This window comes from Convolutriloba macropyga, chromosome 15, assembly GCF_964194025.1.
Source record: "Convolutriloba macropyga chromosome 15, txConMacr16.3, whole genome shotgun sequence".
NCBI lineage: Eukaryota > Metazoa > Xenacoelomorpha > Acoela > Convolutidae > Convolutriloba > Convolutriloba macropyga.
The window spans coordinates 37692954-37708435 of NC_134482.1; the positions used below are offsets into that span (position 1 = coordinate 37692954).

General features: G+C 37.1%; 1 protein-coding gene across 1 annotated transcript in view; it reads left to right on the forward strand.

Moving 5' to 3' along the window:
• Positions 1–15482, forward strand: part of LOC142354176 (uncharacterized) — a 153093-nt gene that overhangs the window by 79389 nt on the left and 58222 nt on the right. Inside the window, exon 5 of the mRNA XM_075406436.1 lies at positions 3714–3860. Within this exon, the coding sequence (XP_075262551.1) occupies positions 3714–3860 (147 nt within the window). The remainder of the gene's footprint in view (positions 1–3713; positions 3861–15482) is intronic.

Below are 15482 nucleotides of genomic sequence, written 5' to 3' on the forward strand. Positions count from 1 at the left end.
ACAGTTAAGATACTTTAAGACAATCAAGAGTATTAAAATCGATTACTGGACAATCGACAACCTCTGATAACAGTTGAGTCTTTTCAAAACCTTTAGCGTAATCCTTTGGTGGTTTGACAAAATTGTGCCAGATAAATGTATGGATAGTTTTCAGAGTTCCAATCTAACCCATGTAAGTTTTTCGATATCCAATTAATTGAAATTTTCTGGGGAATTGTCAAATCGGAAAACTTTCATGGTGGAGAAAACAAAACACAATTGTTGTAATCCTCAGTACATACATCAAATTCCTTAACAATAAACGTTTCTTTCCTTTGACAGAAACCTTCAACGTCTAGCACAAATGTTTTAATACTTAACGTTCCAACAAGTGATATATTTTTGAGTGGAAAACTTTAAAGTATAAATAAAAAAGGAATCCTGTCAGATGTCCAGTAAAGCAACTATTAAGCTTCCAGGGAAACATGTACGAGTAGCCAGGTCCTACAGTGTAGAGATCCTGGATGAAACCAACAGCATCAAGCAAAAATTGCATGTAATCGTATACTTTTCGAGTTGTTTAGGTACGAATCAAAAGAAGAGTTGTATATTCCAATTAGTCCTCCCTATGGTTGAAGATTCAAAGCATTATCACAATCAAATTTTTTTTCGACTGAATTATTTACTTTCTGCTAAAAGTAGTTCAATCTCACTGAATTCTTTGGGTAAATTGTGGCTAATAACAGAAATTTCTCATGAATGTTTTCCAGACAATATCTACAAAAGATTGGTTTATCGAGATGCATTGCGAGTTTGATTGAAACCAACTGCACCTAAAAAAATTAGACACTTTGACACTTTTAATTTTTCTTGTGGAGATCAAATCAATCTGATTTATAGATGAAGCAATTGCGCAACTATTTGTCTGCTGGTGTTGGAAGCGTTCAAAATAATGTAAAAGTTTTTCATATTTGTCCTAGATTTTTCGGAAAACAGTATTACTTCTATACAAAATCTTATTCATGAGAAAGTCAGCCAAACCAAAGCCAGTTTGTGTTATTTTTCTGTCTTATAGCACAAGTGAGAACATAAGGTACTGTGACAACAATAACAACCAAATAAAAAGGTTCTATTTTGATTCTAAAAATAGTTTTCCGGAAAGGTAAGAAGTGGTGAGGATTATACTGATACTTTCAAATCTGTGTTTATTTTAAATAAAAAGAGTACCTGTAGCATAAAAACTACAGACAAAAAAGAAAATATCTAATGGCCCAAACAGATTAATCTTTGTAGAGCAGAAACCTTTCTAATTTTATTAGAACAACACCTACAAAATTGGTATTCAACTCTTTGCTCCAAACAGACGCTTTATGTTCATTACTTTTCAACATATATATATATATATATATATATATATATATATATATATATTCTGTTTCATTTGCTGAAAATTGTATTGATATATTGTTGCTTTTTGTAATTCTTGTTGATAAGAACTATTCAGATTACACAAACAGTAACTCAAATTTTTTATACCATATTCGTCTAAAACTTCTCTGACAGTCTGTTTTGGTATATTTTACAGTCTTCAACAAGTTATTCAAGTCCACTTATAGTTGTGTAGACAGAACAAGTTATCATTGACTTCTTGAAATGCTTCCCATTGCCAAAATACTAAAAGAAACATCTTCTACCAGAAGTCGAACAATTGTATATGGGACTTTAAAAAAGAGAGAGTATTGTTATTGTTCAGCAAGAGCATCAAGGTGGTGAATGGAAAACTGTGAAACACATGGCTTTACCTGTTGTTACTTTCGATTTCATTCAATCTTTTAGATCTGAAAAAGTTTCACTTAAGGGAGCTCAATATATTGTGGAATTTCAAGCAGGTTATATTTGTGAGTTTATGTTTGAATCGAACTTTCTGGGAGATGACATTAGATGAATTTTCTATGATTACGATATTCAAGAAGTAACTATCTACGAAAATCAGGAAGAGCATTGACAGGACTTGGAACTCATTGAAAACTTTTGGAAAATTACAGCTATTATTGAAAGTCCAGATTCAACAACCATCAACTGAGAAAACTCGATAACCTCTACAGCAATTAAAACAAGTGTGATCAAAACACCCGAATGTAGTAGGCTTGTTGTGGCAAGCAACATTCTTGAGACGCCGCCTGTCAGCTCTTGTCTTGCTCCAAAAAAACGTAAACTCTAAATGTGTCTTAATAACGCAAACAGTTTTAATCTTGCAAGTTGCGTTTGCTTAACCTCAAAAAACTACCAATATTGCAATAAAACATTATTCCTTATTTTCTTAATGCCTTGATTGTTTGTTGGCTTCTCTAGTTTTCTCTCACTTGTTGGTTGAAAGTATCTTCTGAAGTAAAAATTATTTTCATGGTGATAAATTCAATATGTTTTTCTGGTAGTAATCAAGTTTTTGTCCAAATAAATTATATCTGTTAGGTCGAGTGCAAGACATAAACAGATGATTTTTTCCCTAATTCATATGTCTTTTTTTGTTTAGTAGAGTCGTAATTTTTTACACAGGCCACTACATAACGTATTTCTGTAGAGGTAATATCGAGAGAAAAGTCAAAGAAGGAACAATCGACAGCCACTGACACAGTTTGTTTACAAATCAAACCGTAACTGAAACTCAATCAAATTCTTATAAGTCTCCGCTATTGCTATACAAGTACTGTGTTAAACTGAAATAACAAAATCAACCATCGCAGGCAGTTGAACAAGTAAACTTATTCAGAAATAATTTATTTACACTCTTGGTCGATCGGTCTCCCAATCACAATCGAATAAGACAACTAGTCGTGTAAAACACCCTTCGGCGACTTTAGTAGAGAGTCATAGTATACTTTTAATTCTAAAAATAGATTGCTGACAAAGATGGTTCCAACAGCAGCAAAGCAGCAACCACTCACATTCTTACCTATTACTGTATTGTGTTCTCATGGATGATCAATTAAAGGGCTAAAAGAGGATTTGAGCAGACTGATTGACTGCAGCAGACATAAGGAATACCACAAACAATGAACAATTTTTTTCGAACAGTTGATGAGCCGTGATGGATGTCAAGGTATGATGATAAAAATTTGATATAAAGTTATCAACAGGTAAAATGATGTCCAGGCATGATGAGGTCAACAAAAAATCGTCTATGAGACCTGAAACCTAACGCAAAATGCATTTCATAGAATTTTAGAACTTCAAAGTTTTTGAATTATTCCAAAATTTATCAAAGTTTTTTTTCTATGATGGTGCTCACCAGGTGAGATGAGGTCAACAAAAATTCATCATTGAGACCTGAAAACCGGCGCAAAATGCATTTCATGCAATTTTAGAACTTTCCCAAAAATTTTTTCAAACTTTTTTTTTCATTTTTTAAATGATTAGGCTCACCTGGACTGACGACGACAAACATAAAATAACTGCTACTTCCCAACAACCCTCACAATACAAAACATTCCCATCAAAAACGTGAAGAATTTTTCCGAATTTTTGTAGCTTTTTTGGTGTCTTGCCCGGTATTCTCGCCAAAACGCCAAAAAATTCGGAAACATTTTTGTTTGTGCAGATGATTTATAAAGTGCAGATGATTTAACCTAGATTTTGCTAGCAAATTGCTCTTTGATAGCAACTCGATAGAAACTACCTCCAAACAATTCTAAGTAAAATTGCCTACAAAATACCTAGGATGTTTTTTGCTACAGGTGTTGCGTTTTTGAAGTGAGGCTCAAACCCCAGAAGACGCGAATACCTGAAACACAAACAGACTACCGAATCGTCAATTACGCACAGTACGCTAGACCAACCGGAATATGCGTATATGTTGGCAACAGCCAGCTCAAGAAATATGGGTAGGCTTACTTTTTCATTATTTGCATTAACTCCTTCAAGTTGACCATATCCTGATCAATCATGGCTGCATTAAGTGTTCATCACGCTTTAGTTTAATAGACAAAAAAGTGGCTATCGATACCAAAAAAGAGCATTCATGCTCCAAAATAAACGTTCTGAAATCTGGGCAATATTAGAAAAGGACATCTGAGAAAAGGCTACTGTCAATCCGTTACAGGCTTAAAGTCTAATGATGCTTGAATTTTTAATAACAAATATTTTTTATTATTTTAATACTTGCGAGAGAGAATTTCGTATTACAATTTAGTTTAATACGTTTGTTTTCCGAAGCCATTGTCGATATAATTTAAAAAGTTCATTTATCATTCCCTCACATATTGTGCGAGGAAGATACAATCAAAAACGTAATTAGTTAGCCTTTTTGGATGGATAAAATGAAACCCTTTTATAAATGAAACCAAAATGAACCACAAATAAAATGAAACCAAAATGAAACCCATTTGTAATTCACGTCCATGCGATTCTAAAAGTAGTGCCTAAGAATTAGACAAAAAGCTGTCGCTTTGGGCAAATTCTCACACCATCTTTACCTCAAGCTTTATGGTTCCATTTAAATAGTGTTCCTACACAGATAACAAAGAATATACAAAACAAAGCGCCCGTTTCAACATATGCAGCTGTCATCAACATTGATGCCCAGTGGATTATTTGCCATATGTGCACTATTTACCATCTGTGCCCGATACTGATTCGACATGGTTGAGAAAAGTCATGCAAGTGTTCAGCCATAACAACATCAGAAATCGCGAAGAACAGTCAATTTAACAAAAACTAGAAACTGGAAACTGATTAATTTATACTAAACCCTAAACCAATGTAATCCTTTATTAATTCAATAATCAAATAAATCTCACAAAGTTTCTAAGGCGGCCAAAGTAACATTCTGGCGCCCAACGAAAGAATGGACAGCTGAAATTTCCTTCCCGAGAATTTTTTTTCTCGTGATCAGGGTAGAGAAGGAAATTTTAGACAAAGACCCATCCCAACCAACCCAACCCGAGGCAACCCATCATCGCCCAACCCAACAGAGAGTTTATATCTGGGACTCCCTTGATTACCTTATTCTTATTTCATTTGACTCTGGTGATTCGCCAGTAATTTCCCCAGCGTTGTTTTTTTCTCGCACCTAGAGAATTTTTTCCGGACGTGTTAACAATTTGCAATAAATTTCAGCCATTTGTTTTATTGCTCCGATACCTCCATTAAAATTTTATTTCGCTATTGGCAAAACCAACGTTTCGTACCGTGTGTTTTGGCATAAACCTCGGTTTGTGTCCGGATTTTACTGTGGTTATTTGGTAGATTTTGAGTTTATCATTCTGGTATTGGTATTTGATGGTATACGGTAAGGTTCGGTAGGCTTGGTAAGGTTCGGTAAGTATTGGTAAGGTTCGGTAAGGCTTGGTAAGGTTCGGTAAGTCTTGGTAAGGTTTGGTAAGGCTTGGTAAGGTTCGGTAAGGCTTGGTAAGATTTGATCAGGTTCGGTAAGGTTTTGGTAAGGTTCGGTAGTTTTGGTAAAGTACCGTATCAACGTTTTGGCAGGGTTTAGTACACTTTGGTAGGTAATTGTTAACCAGTAGTTACATAAACAGGTTTTGGCCTTGAGATTTGGTTAACAATGCTACTAAAAGTGACTAAATTAAATTCAAAGCTCTATACCCACTCAACGAAACAGAGTTAATGGTTCTTACTCGAACCGGAAAATCAACAAGAGTTAAACATCAGGTAAATTCTACGAGTTCACAAACACCAGCAATGGGTGAAAACGAGGATCCTCTGTTGATCCTCATTTGAAACACATTAAAAACCAAAAGCTAATGTTTGAAAGCGAAATTGAATCCTGCATCGAATTTGTTGTTTCAGGAATCGATTCCGGGGAAGACACGGAAACTCTAGAAGAAACATTGAGCGAAATTAAAGAGCTGCAAGAGAAAATCGACAACTCCGTTCAAGAACTTTTGGACATCTCATCATCAGAAGACGCAGATACGCTCTGTTTTCAACTTAGCAAACTAAAATTCAAGATTCGAAAAACAACCGCTGCCCTCCGCAAACACAAAAAAGAAACTCAAAGCGCAGAAGTAAGCAATGTCTCATCAGGCAACTTAATGGTAACATTTGATAGTAGCAGCAGTAACCCAACCATTCTTAACACTAACAGGACCTCTGCAAATTTCTCAGCATCCGCTGTGAACGAAGTGTCAGATCAACTTTTTTCGTCGGACTCTGCAGCGCCCGCTAGCTCAGTTCAATCCATTTCCATTTCACCGCCGGCTAATATGGAATCCAATATTGGTTTCTCAACGGCTACTTCATCTGGAAATCCTGTTCACAGTGCCTTGTCTTCGGAACCGTTTCTTGCTAATTCAAACAGTAGTTCAGTCAACCAGGACACATCATTTCATGTTTCGAACAGCAATCCAACATGGAGATTCCTTTCCAATCAACAATTCTCAGATCCGTCGGCGTCCGCTACACTTGGCTCTGCTTCATATCACAACCCCATCTCCATGTCCACTTGTTTCCAGAAATCTGTACCCAAGTTGCAGGCAACAAAATTTGACGGCAACCCACTCGACTGGATGAAGTGGTTCAGCATTTTTCAAGCCACAATTGATCGATCGCCTATGTCATTATCAGAAAAGATGATAAATCTTTAATCGCTATTAACAGGAGAAGCAAAGCATTAAACAGATGGATACGGCTGCAACGGTAGTCTGTATGTCCCAGCATTGAATCGTCTTGAGGAACACTTCGGAAACCCAAACAGGATAGTAAAAGCCTTTCTTGAAAAACTCTCGCAGTTCAAACCACCTAATCTGACTGTCCCTGAAAGATATGCCCAATTTTCAGCCTTTCTCTTGACCCTAGTGGATACATTTCAACAACTTGGATTCAATCACGACATCCATTCTACTACAAATCTCAATCACGCATTAAATAAACTTCCGACACCAGTCCGCCTAGACTGGAACAAGTATGCCCTCGAAAAGTTTTCACTCCAGCCGTCTCTTAAAGACCTTTCTGATTGGTTATCAATCTACGCAAAGGCTTGTAGAGATTTGCCAGCGCCAATTTCCATAGCACGACACAGCCATGGAAGATCAAACTTTGCCCATAAACCATGGATTCAGAAAACTCAAAGTCCCGTGCCCTCATCTACGAGAACGACAAGCAATGGTCAACAAGGTGGCTCCTTTTCAGACGGTAACAAACAAGGCCCCTCCAGAACTGTTGTTTACCCCAGTAATGAGACCTGTCAATATCTCTACAAATGTTTTCATTTCCAAACCCTCTCTCCTTTCGATCGGAGCGAATATGTCAAAAACTTAAAAATTTGCTTTAACTGCTTTGGCAGTCATCATGTTCAACATTGCAATTCAAAAAATGTTTGTCGAACTGGCAATTGTGGCCGAAAGCATCATACTCTGCTCCTTGAGAGCTTTGGAGACAAAAATCAGAGAGTGAAGCCGCCATCGGCCGTTAAATCCGTTCAATTACATGGAACAGGACAAGTAGCCCTTGTTCCGGTTGATCTTTCCAATGGTGTAAAAACTCTTGACACTTATGCGTATCTAGACAACGGAAGTTGTCAAAGCTTGCTGCATACATCTGCAGCATCAGAATTGGAGATTGACATGAACACAGTCGCTAAAATGCCTATCAGTGGCTACCATACAACTAGAGAAATAGACTGTTCTCAAGTTTCTGTCCAAATCAAGCCATACAGATCTCAGAATAGCTCAGTAGTTTCAATTGATGTGCTAGCAGTACCAGAGCTCAATATGACACCAGTTAAATCCAGTGAGCTGAACAAACTTTGATCACCTTAAGTTTGACCAGTAAGTTTGATCACCTTAAACACATCACGTATCCAAAAGTCAAACAAAATCAAGTGTGTATAATCATTGGAACTGATAACCTCGAACTAATCCACTACAATGAGATAGTTAAAGGCCCGAAAAACACACCTTGGGCTGTCAAGACACCATTAGGTTGGACTTGTGCCGGAAAGACCAACATAATTGCAGACGAGCAAAATCCAGTTCTCAAAACCCAAATTTGTTCCCATGGCCAATTGGACAACGAACTTTTCACCAAAGTTCAGGATTGGATGAAGATCGAAAACTATAGCATTGCATCCAAGAAAAAAGCACTGTCCAAGAACGATGAAAAGTCTTTGGAAATTTTACAATCCACAACCAGATTCAAGGATGGTCATTAAGAAGTTGGTCTCTTGTGGAAAGAGAACGCAAAATTGCCGAATAACAGATGGCTCGCTGAGAAACAGTTGAAGCAGCTAAAAGCAAAACTTTCCACAAAGCCAGTATTAAGAAAAAAAATGAAGAGACTTTGCAAAAGGACTTGCAAAACGGATATGTTGTAAAAATTGATCCTTGTGCCGACAACACAAAGTCAGTTTCTTATCTACCTCATCATCCGGTCTCAAACGAAAATAAGTCCGGAAAAATTTGATGGGCGACTGAAGCATCCTTCAAGGCCAATCTCTCAACTCAAATATGTTGAAAGGCCCGGATTTGCTCAGCAATCTTGTTGGGATTATTTTGCGTTTCAGAGAAAGTCATATCGCAATATCCGCTGACATTGAGCAAATGTTTATGCAAGTCAAAGTTGCTCCTTCAGACCGTTCATATCTTCGTTTCTTGTGGGATCACAACGGCAAAATAGAAGAATATGAATACACTAGCCACATATTTGGTGCAACGTCATCACCTTGCATTGCATCGTACGCTCTACGTCGCTCTGCAATAGATAATCAGAAACGTTTTCCTGAGGTTTCCCATATTGTTGAACGCAATATCTACATGGACGATTTGTATAATTCCACTGACGACGTTGAAAAAGCTGTAAACATAATGAGCAGCACTAAAGCTTGCCTGTCTCTTGGGGGTTTTAACCTCACCAAGTGGAATTCTAATTCGGCTGCATTTTTGCAACAAGTCAGTAGGGATCAACTTTTAAACACAAACGAAGCTTTGACTCAAATTCAAAAGGTCCTCGGATTACCGTGGAATGCAAAAACAGACACTTATGTAATCGAGAAGAAACTTTTCAAGAAGTTTCCCTTGGATAACACTATGGTAACCCAAAGAAAACTTCTGCGGTTGGTCGCATCCATTTTCGACCCCCTAGGTTTTATAGCACCGCTCACCATCCGAGTTCGTAAAAGTCTACAGGCCGCCTGGAATCATGGACCAAAATGGGACAAACCATTGGACCTCAATGAATTTGCAGATCTAACTCAGCTGCAAAACGAACTACGGGAATTCCGCGAAATTTCAATACCTCGCTGTTTATTCATTAACAAAGCAATAAAGGAAACAGCTCTCCATACATTCTCAGACGCGTCGGAGTATGCACTCTCAGCAATTTCGTATCTTAGGATTGAATACGTTGATGAAACCGTTCAAGTGAAATTCATCATGGGAAAAGCCCGCGTAGCTCCAATCAAAAGAATGACAATTCCAAATCTCGAGTTGCAAGCCGCCGTCTACGCAGCTCTGCTCGCACAATTCGTGACAGAAGAGCACGACAATCACATTAATGAAAAAGTTTTCTGGCCCGATAGTACAACAGTTCTTTATTGGCTCAGAACCCCAGAGATACGTCATCGCATATTTGTTGCTAACAGGTTGGCGAAGATACTTGATGTATCAACAGCACATGACTGGAATTACATCACCTCAGCTGACAATCCAGCCGATGATGGCTCAGAAGGCTATGAAGTTAAAGAGATGGACTGCAGTTCTCGATGGCTCAACGGTCCTTCTTTCTACAGTTACCAAAAAGTGACTGGCCAAGTCAGGACATCTTGAAAGCACAAAATTCAAACGTTCTTATCGTTCATGCGTTGCAAACCGATCTGCACTCAGCAATTCAATGTCCCATCGACATTGCACGCTTCAGCAATTGGAATCGTCTGGTTAGAGTTGCAGCATACTGCTTCTTCTTCCTCGATCGCTTGAAAAAACAGAGCAGTAGCTTATCGCTCGCACATCACACACTGGTTTACAAGTACCTCATCGGCGTTGCTTAAAGCCAGAACTTTGGAAGTGAGATTTTGTCTTTACAAAAAGGCAAGGAGATACTTTCGTCGAGCCCTCTAAAGACACTCTGTCCTTTTGTTAACGAAAAAAATGAACTCCGCGCCAAAGGTCGGCTGTCTAAGGCAATGGTCTTAGAAACTGCTCGCCATCCGTTAATCTTAGACGGGGTTAACCCAATCGTTAAGCTCCTCATCAAAAACACTCACGTGGTGAATAGTCACTCTGGTGTTGAACAAACACGTTCCTTTCTAATGGAATAATATTGGATTCTGAAATGCCGAGCTGTCGTTAGACAAACAATACGTCAGTGCATTCCCTGCCGAAGAATGGCTCAAGAAATTAGTCCACCTCAGATGTCAGATCTGCCCAGTGAACGTTTACCGCTACAAAATCACTTTGCGTTTGCCACAACAGGCCTGGACTTCATAGGTCCTTTTCCTATAAAACAGTGTGGTAAATTTGCTACCCGTTATATCCTTCTATTTTCAAGCTTAGTTGTAAGAGCCGTTCATTTGGAAGTTTCTGAAAGTCTTTCTCTAGATTCTACAATGAGTTGCATCCGCAGATTCATTAGCCGCCGCGGGAAATCAAAAATATTTTATTCTGACAACGGAAAATCTTTTGTCGGCTCTTGTTCCGAATTGAGAAAAGGAATAGAAGCTCTCAGATCCTCGCGAGAATTTGCATCTAAGCTCCACATCTTAGACGTAGATATCAATTGGAAATTTAACCCCCCTCTGGTTCCACATTTTGACGGCAGCTGGGAAAGATTAGTTCAAGTTTTCAAACTCTCCCTCTGCTAAGTCATTGGCTCAAGAACGCTAACAGACGAAACGCTGTCGACATTCACTTGTGAAATTGAGTCCAACATGAATTCGCGACCATTGACAAATGTTTCTAGCGATATAAACGATCCACTCCCTTTAACGCCAAATCACTTCCTTTTGGGTAGACCCTCAATCAATCTCCCTTCAGGAGTCTTCTCTCAAAGCAAAGTAGCAGCTACTAAATCTTGGAAAACATCACAAATTCTAGCCCAACATTTTTGGAACCGATTTATTAGAGAGTATCTCCCTAACCAGCAGAAACGCTCTAAATGGCATAAAGTAAATCAGAATTTAAAAGTTCACGACTTAGTCTGAATTTTGGAAGATTTCACACCTCGTGATCTCTGGCCTCTAGCAAAGGTAATTGAAGTGTATCCAGGCTCGGATAAAGTAGTTCGGTCTGTCAAAATAAAGACTGCATACGGTGAAAAGATCCGCCCCGTTCTCCCCGTTAAGTAAAATCTCTGAAGAGTAAACTACATTCACATTCAACGGACAAATTCACGTCATTTTAGCACTCAGCTTCCATAAATTCCTCCTGCAGAAATCTACACTATCGTTAATGTGCAGTCACATCACTTACTTGTCGATCAACATACGATTTAAAAAATCCAGTACGTTAAAAGGTCCGTCACGCTTGAGTGGTTATAGTTAGGTACAGGTAGGTACAGGCCGCAACAGGTAGGAATCTCGATTTTTTTGCGCTGTGTAGAAAGTTGCTACACCGCAGCAACCTCCGCTTTAGCTTTTTCCGCTGGTGTCGCAATTTTCGGGTACTGCAATTTTTTGCCTTTACCCGTTCCGTCAGTTAGAAACGCCGATTTTGAAAATTATTTGCTTTGTTATCTCTTGTTACCATCTTTTTCTCCCCTCAGTTTTTTTATCGGAATTATTTTATTGGCTACAAAGTTTTTTACCTAACAAAGCATCGTCTTTACGGAAGCCGACTATTCTTTGCAACCCTGCAAATGGGGCCGGCGATGTCATCAACATTGATGCCCGGTGGATTATTTGCCTATATGTGCACTATTTACCATCTGTGCCTGATACTGATTCGACACGGTTGAGAAAAGTCAGGCAAGTATTCAGCCATAACAACATCAGAAATCGTGAAGAACAGTCAATTTAACAAAAACTAGAAACTGCAAACTGATTAATTTATACTAAACCAATGTAATCCTTTATTAATTCAATAGTCAAATAAATCTCACAAAGTTCCTAAGGCGGCCAAAGTAACAGCAGCTATATATCATTAGGAATCATGAATATCGAATAGCAGTGCCTGTCAGCAGCAACGGGAAAACAAAAGCCAGCGTTGTGAGACCGCGTCCCTACTAATTAAAGTGGACCGAGTGCCCGTGTTGCCAATTCTTTGCATACAGATTGGGATCAATACACACACACACACACACACACACACACACACACACACACACATATATATATATATATATATATATATATATATATAAAATATATATATATATATATATATATATATATATACATGTATATATATATATATATATATATATATATATATATATTTATATTTATATATATATATATATATATATATATATATATATATATATATAATATATATATATATATATATATTATATATATATATATGTATATATATGTGTGTGTGTGTGTGTGATGTCATACGCTAAGCTATTTCTTTCTACGGTCCTTGTATGATTGCTAGAGATTTATCATTACGAGCATCGACCGGTACCGACAAATTTACTTCCCAAGAAATTGGCTGACGCTTTCAGGTGCCGACTTCTGTCAATGCGGCAATGCGCAAAGCGCCTAATTTTTGTGAAAGTGGTTTCCACAAAGCAACTTAGAGCCTTAAAATCAAAAGTAGGATAAAGTTCTGCTGAAAGGGCCTATAACAAAAAATTTGAAGCATTTAAATTTAGGACATTTAAAAGGCTTTCAGTCATTTTGCCGCTCAGTTTCACGAATTAACCTGTTGCGATTATACTAAAACGAGCTATTATGCCCCCATTAATGTTCGGCACAACGCGCTTCCGTCAATGGTGTTTTGTGGTGAAAGACAATTTTTCAACTTCATTCTCATAAGCATAGAAATTAAAAAGTATGTTTCACACGCACAATGTATTGTAACAGGAAAAGTGAAATCTGGTAATAAAAACGAGAAAACTCACTCAAAATGTGGTACCAGTAGACGCCCGTAATTATTAATGATTTTGAATGCGTATGGGGACGGAATACAATACAATGGATATCATTAAGTTTTTGAAAGTGTTATTGATACTCTGAAAGTAATTTTGACCGAATTGACTAAAGGGGCAATCAAAAATATTATAACCACAATTAGCACTATGTTTTTGTTTTTTATGAATACTGGGAAATCGGATTTGATCCCTGTATGATAAATTGTGAGGTGTTTTAGGGGGAAAATTATCAAATTATATGCACATTAAAAAAACGTCCAAAAATCCACCCACACGTTATAGACTACGCTTAGAGGAATTGGGTTAAAATGGACCGTTTGGCTCAATTAACCCCATTAATTACACAAAAACGTATATTGATGCCTATAAATTAGCCTTTTTGTGCAATAGAGACAGTCAAACGGTTATACTTTTTGATGTATACTATTAAACAATAGTTGGTATAGTAAATAATGCCCCAATAAAACATTATAGTTCTTTTGAAACGTAAGATGTCTTTCTCTTGAATTTCCAGTAATTGTTTAAAAAAGTATTTGAAATCTATTTTACAGGTGATTGCTATGTAATCCCTTAAAAGCAAATTAAGGTTACTTTTTCTTTCATACCTTTATAAATTTGAAGATAACTTTGAGCTTATTTTACGTCCTTTTTCATGTCTTTTTTTGCAAAGAAAATGACCTCAATGATTAAAGGTTTGCAAAGCCTGATTTTGGATTCAATAAGCTACGCAAAAATAGGCACCTTGCTGAGTTATTAGAAATACTATACCCAGACCTTCCGTGATGCTCAGTTTTTTATTTAGTTACAAATTGTACCAAAAAAATTTAATTGGAAATCTGTTTTTTGTGGTTTTTGGTAGAAAATCACGATCGTGTTCTCAAATTTTGAACAAAAAGCATTCGGATTCTGTCAGTTTTTGTCTAATTGTTTTCTGTCGGTTTGGTAGCACGCAGCAGTTGAACCACCATCAAAGAAATAAAAAAAGGGAATTAAATAATTAACACTTCAATGTAATGACTTCGCTATTTTTGCAAAAATTCTGGAAAAAACTGCAGATTAAGTCATTCAACCCGCTTTCGATAGATTATAAAAATCAAGGAACGAAGACTTATGGCAACACTTAGGAGAATTGATTGTTTTTATGCGTTTTGAAAAACTCATATTTTTGGAAAACGAAGAACCAACTTTTCCAATCCCTCTTTTTGCCTTCTGATCAAACAGTTGGAAGTAATTAACAAATGTTTCCGCATAATCTGCCTCGAGGTATGAGACGACGGTTTTGCCCCTCACTTAGTTTTTGTGCGAACATTAAGCAATTGAGTCCTTATGATTTAGCTATCGCATTCCTTAGGAGATTATGTGATCCTTAGAGAGCACGTTACCTCTGCGTTCGACAACACATGAAAGTCTGATTGAAAATATTTTTTTGGTCTGAATCATCACAAAATATAGACTCAAGATCTCTTACGAACGAAAATCTACTCAAACTATTTCATGTTCTTGCTCCACTGATAATTCCTGTTCTCGAAGAAAAAAATTCAGAAAATTTTCCAATGTTCCTCGTATGGTGAGCACAAGAGTCCTATAGCTGCGTTATTTATGTAGGTAAAAAACTGCTCTAGTTCAGTCCAGTTTGCCATTTTGCCTTTTGAGCTGTTAAATTACAGAAACCATAATGTTAAAAAAGCTTCACAGCAAATTCATGCAATAAATTTTTATCTTATAACGTTCATTATTTTGTTGCTAATTTCAACAGCAGGAGAAGCGAAACGGTGGTTTTATTGAAGAAATTACCTAGCTATATCATAATTCAATTTCAATTCAACTATTTTGTGCCCACGAAACAAGCAAGTAGTATAAAATAGCTGACTATATTTTCAACGGAGGGATACTATGTATGAATATAGGGAACGCAGAAATCTATTACCTATCTTTATAAATTGCTCCCATAACTCTAATGTGAATACATGTAAAATCTAATACCTATCGTTTTAAATTGCTACAATAATTCAATGGTGACCAAAATGATTTTAAACTGCTACAACCTATCTTGAGCTACAAGCTGAAACATGTGGGTCACCACCCCTCGGACCAGCTTCTTCCATCTATACACTACTCAAACATTCAAAATTCGCAGTTTGCACATTCTAGCGCTTCAATTCAGTCGCTTTTTTCAATTTCCAGTTTGGAAAGAACTGCGAATAAGTTTCAATCAAAGCTCACGATGATCAACTCGGACGACGAAACGCTCTTTAACATCGGACAAGCAACACCACTGAAGTCCAGACTTGCTGATCGGAAGAAAATTGTATTTCACAATTCGATTGCTGGTAACTTATCCAAATTGTTGTTCTTTGTCTCCAATATATTAGAAATATTATGAAACATGCTTTGTCAGTAAAAACAATAGTCGGACACAATTTTTTCAAATATCGAAAGTTTTGACCCCTAGGGAG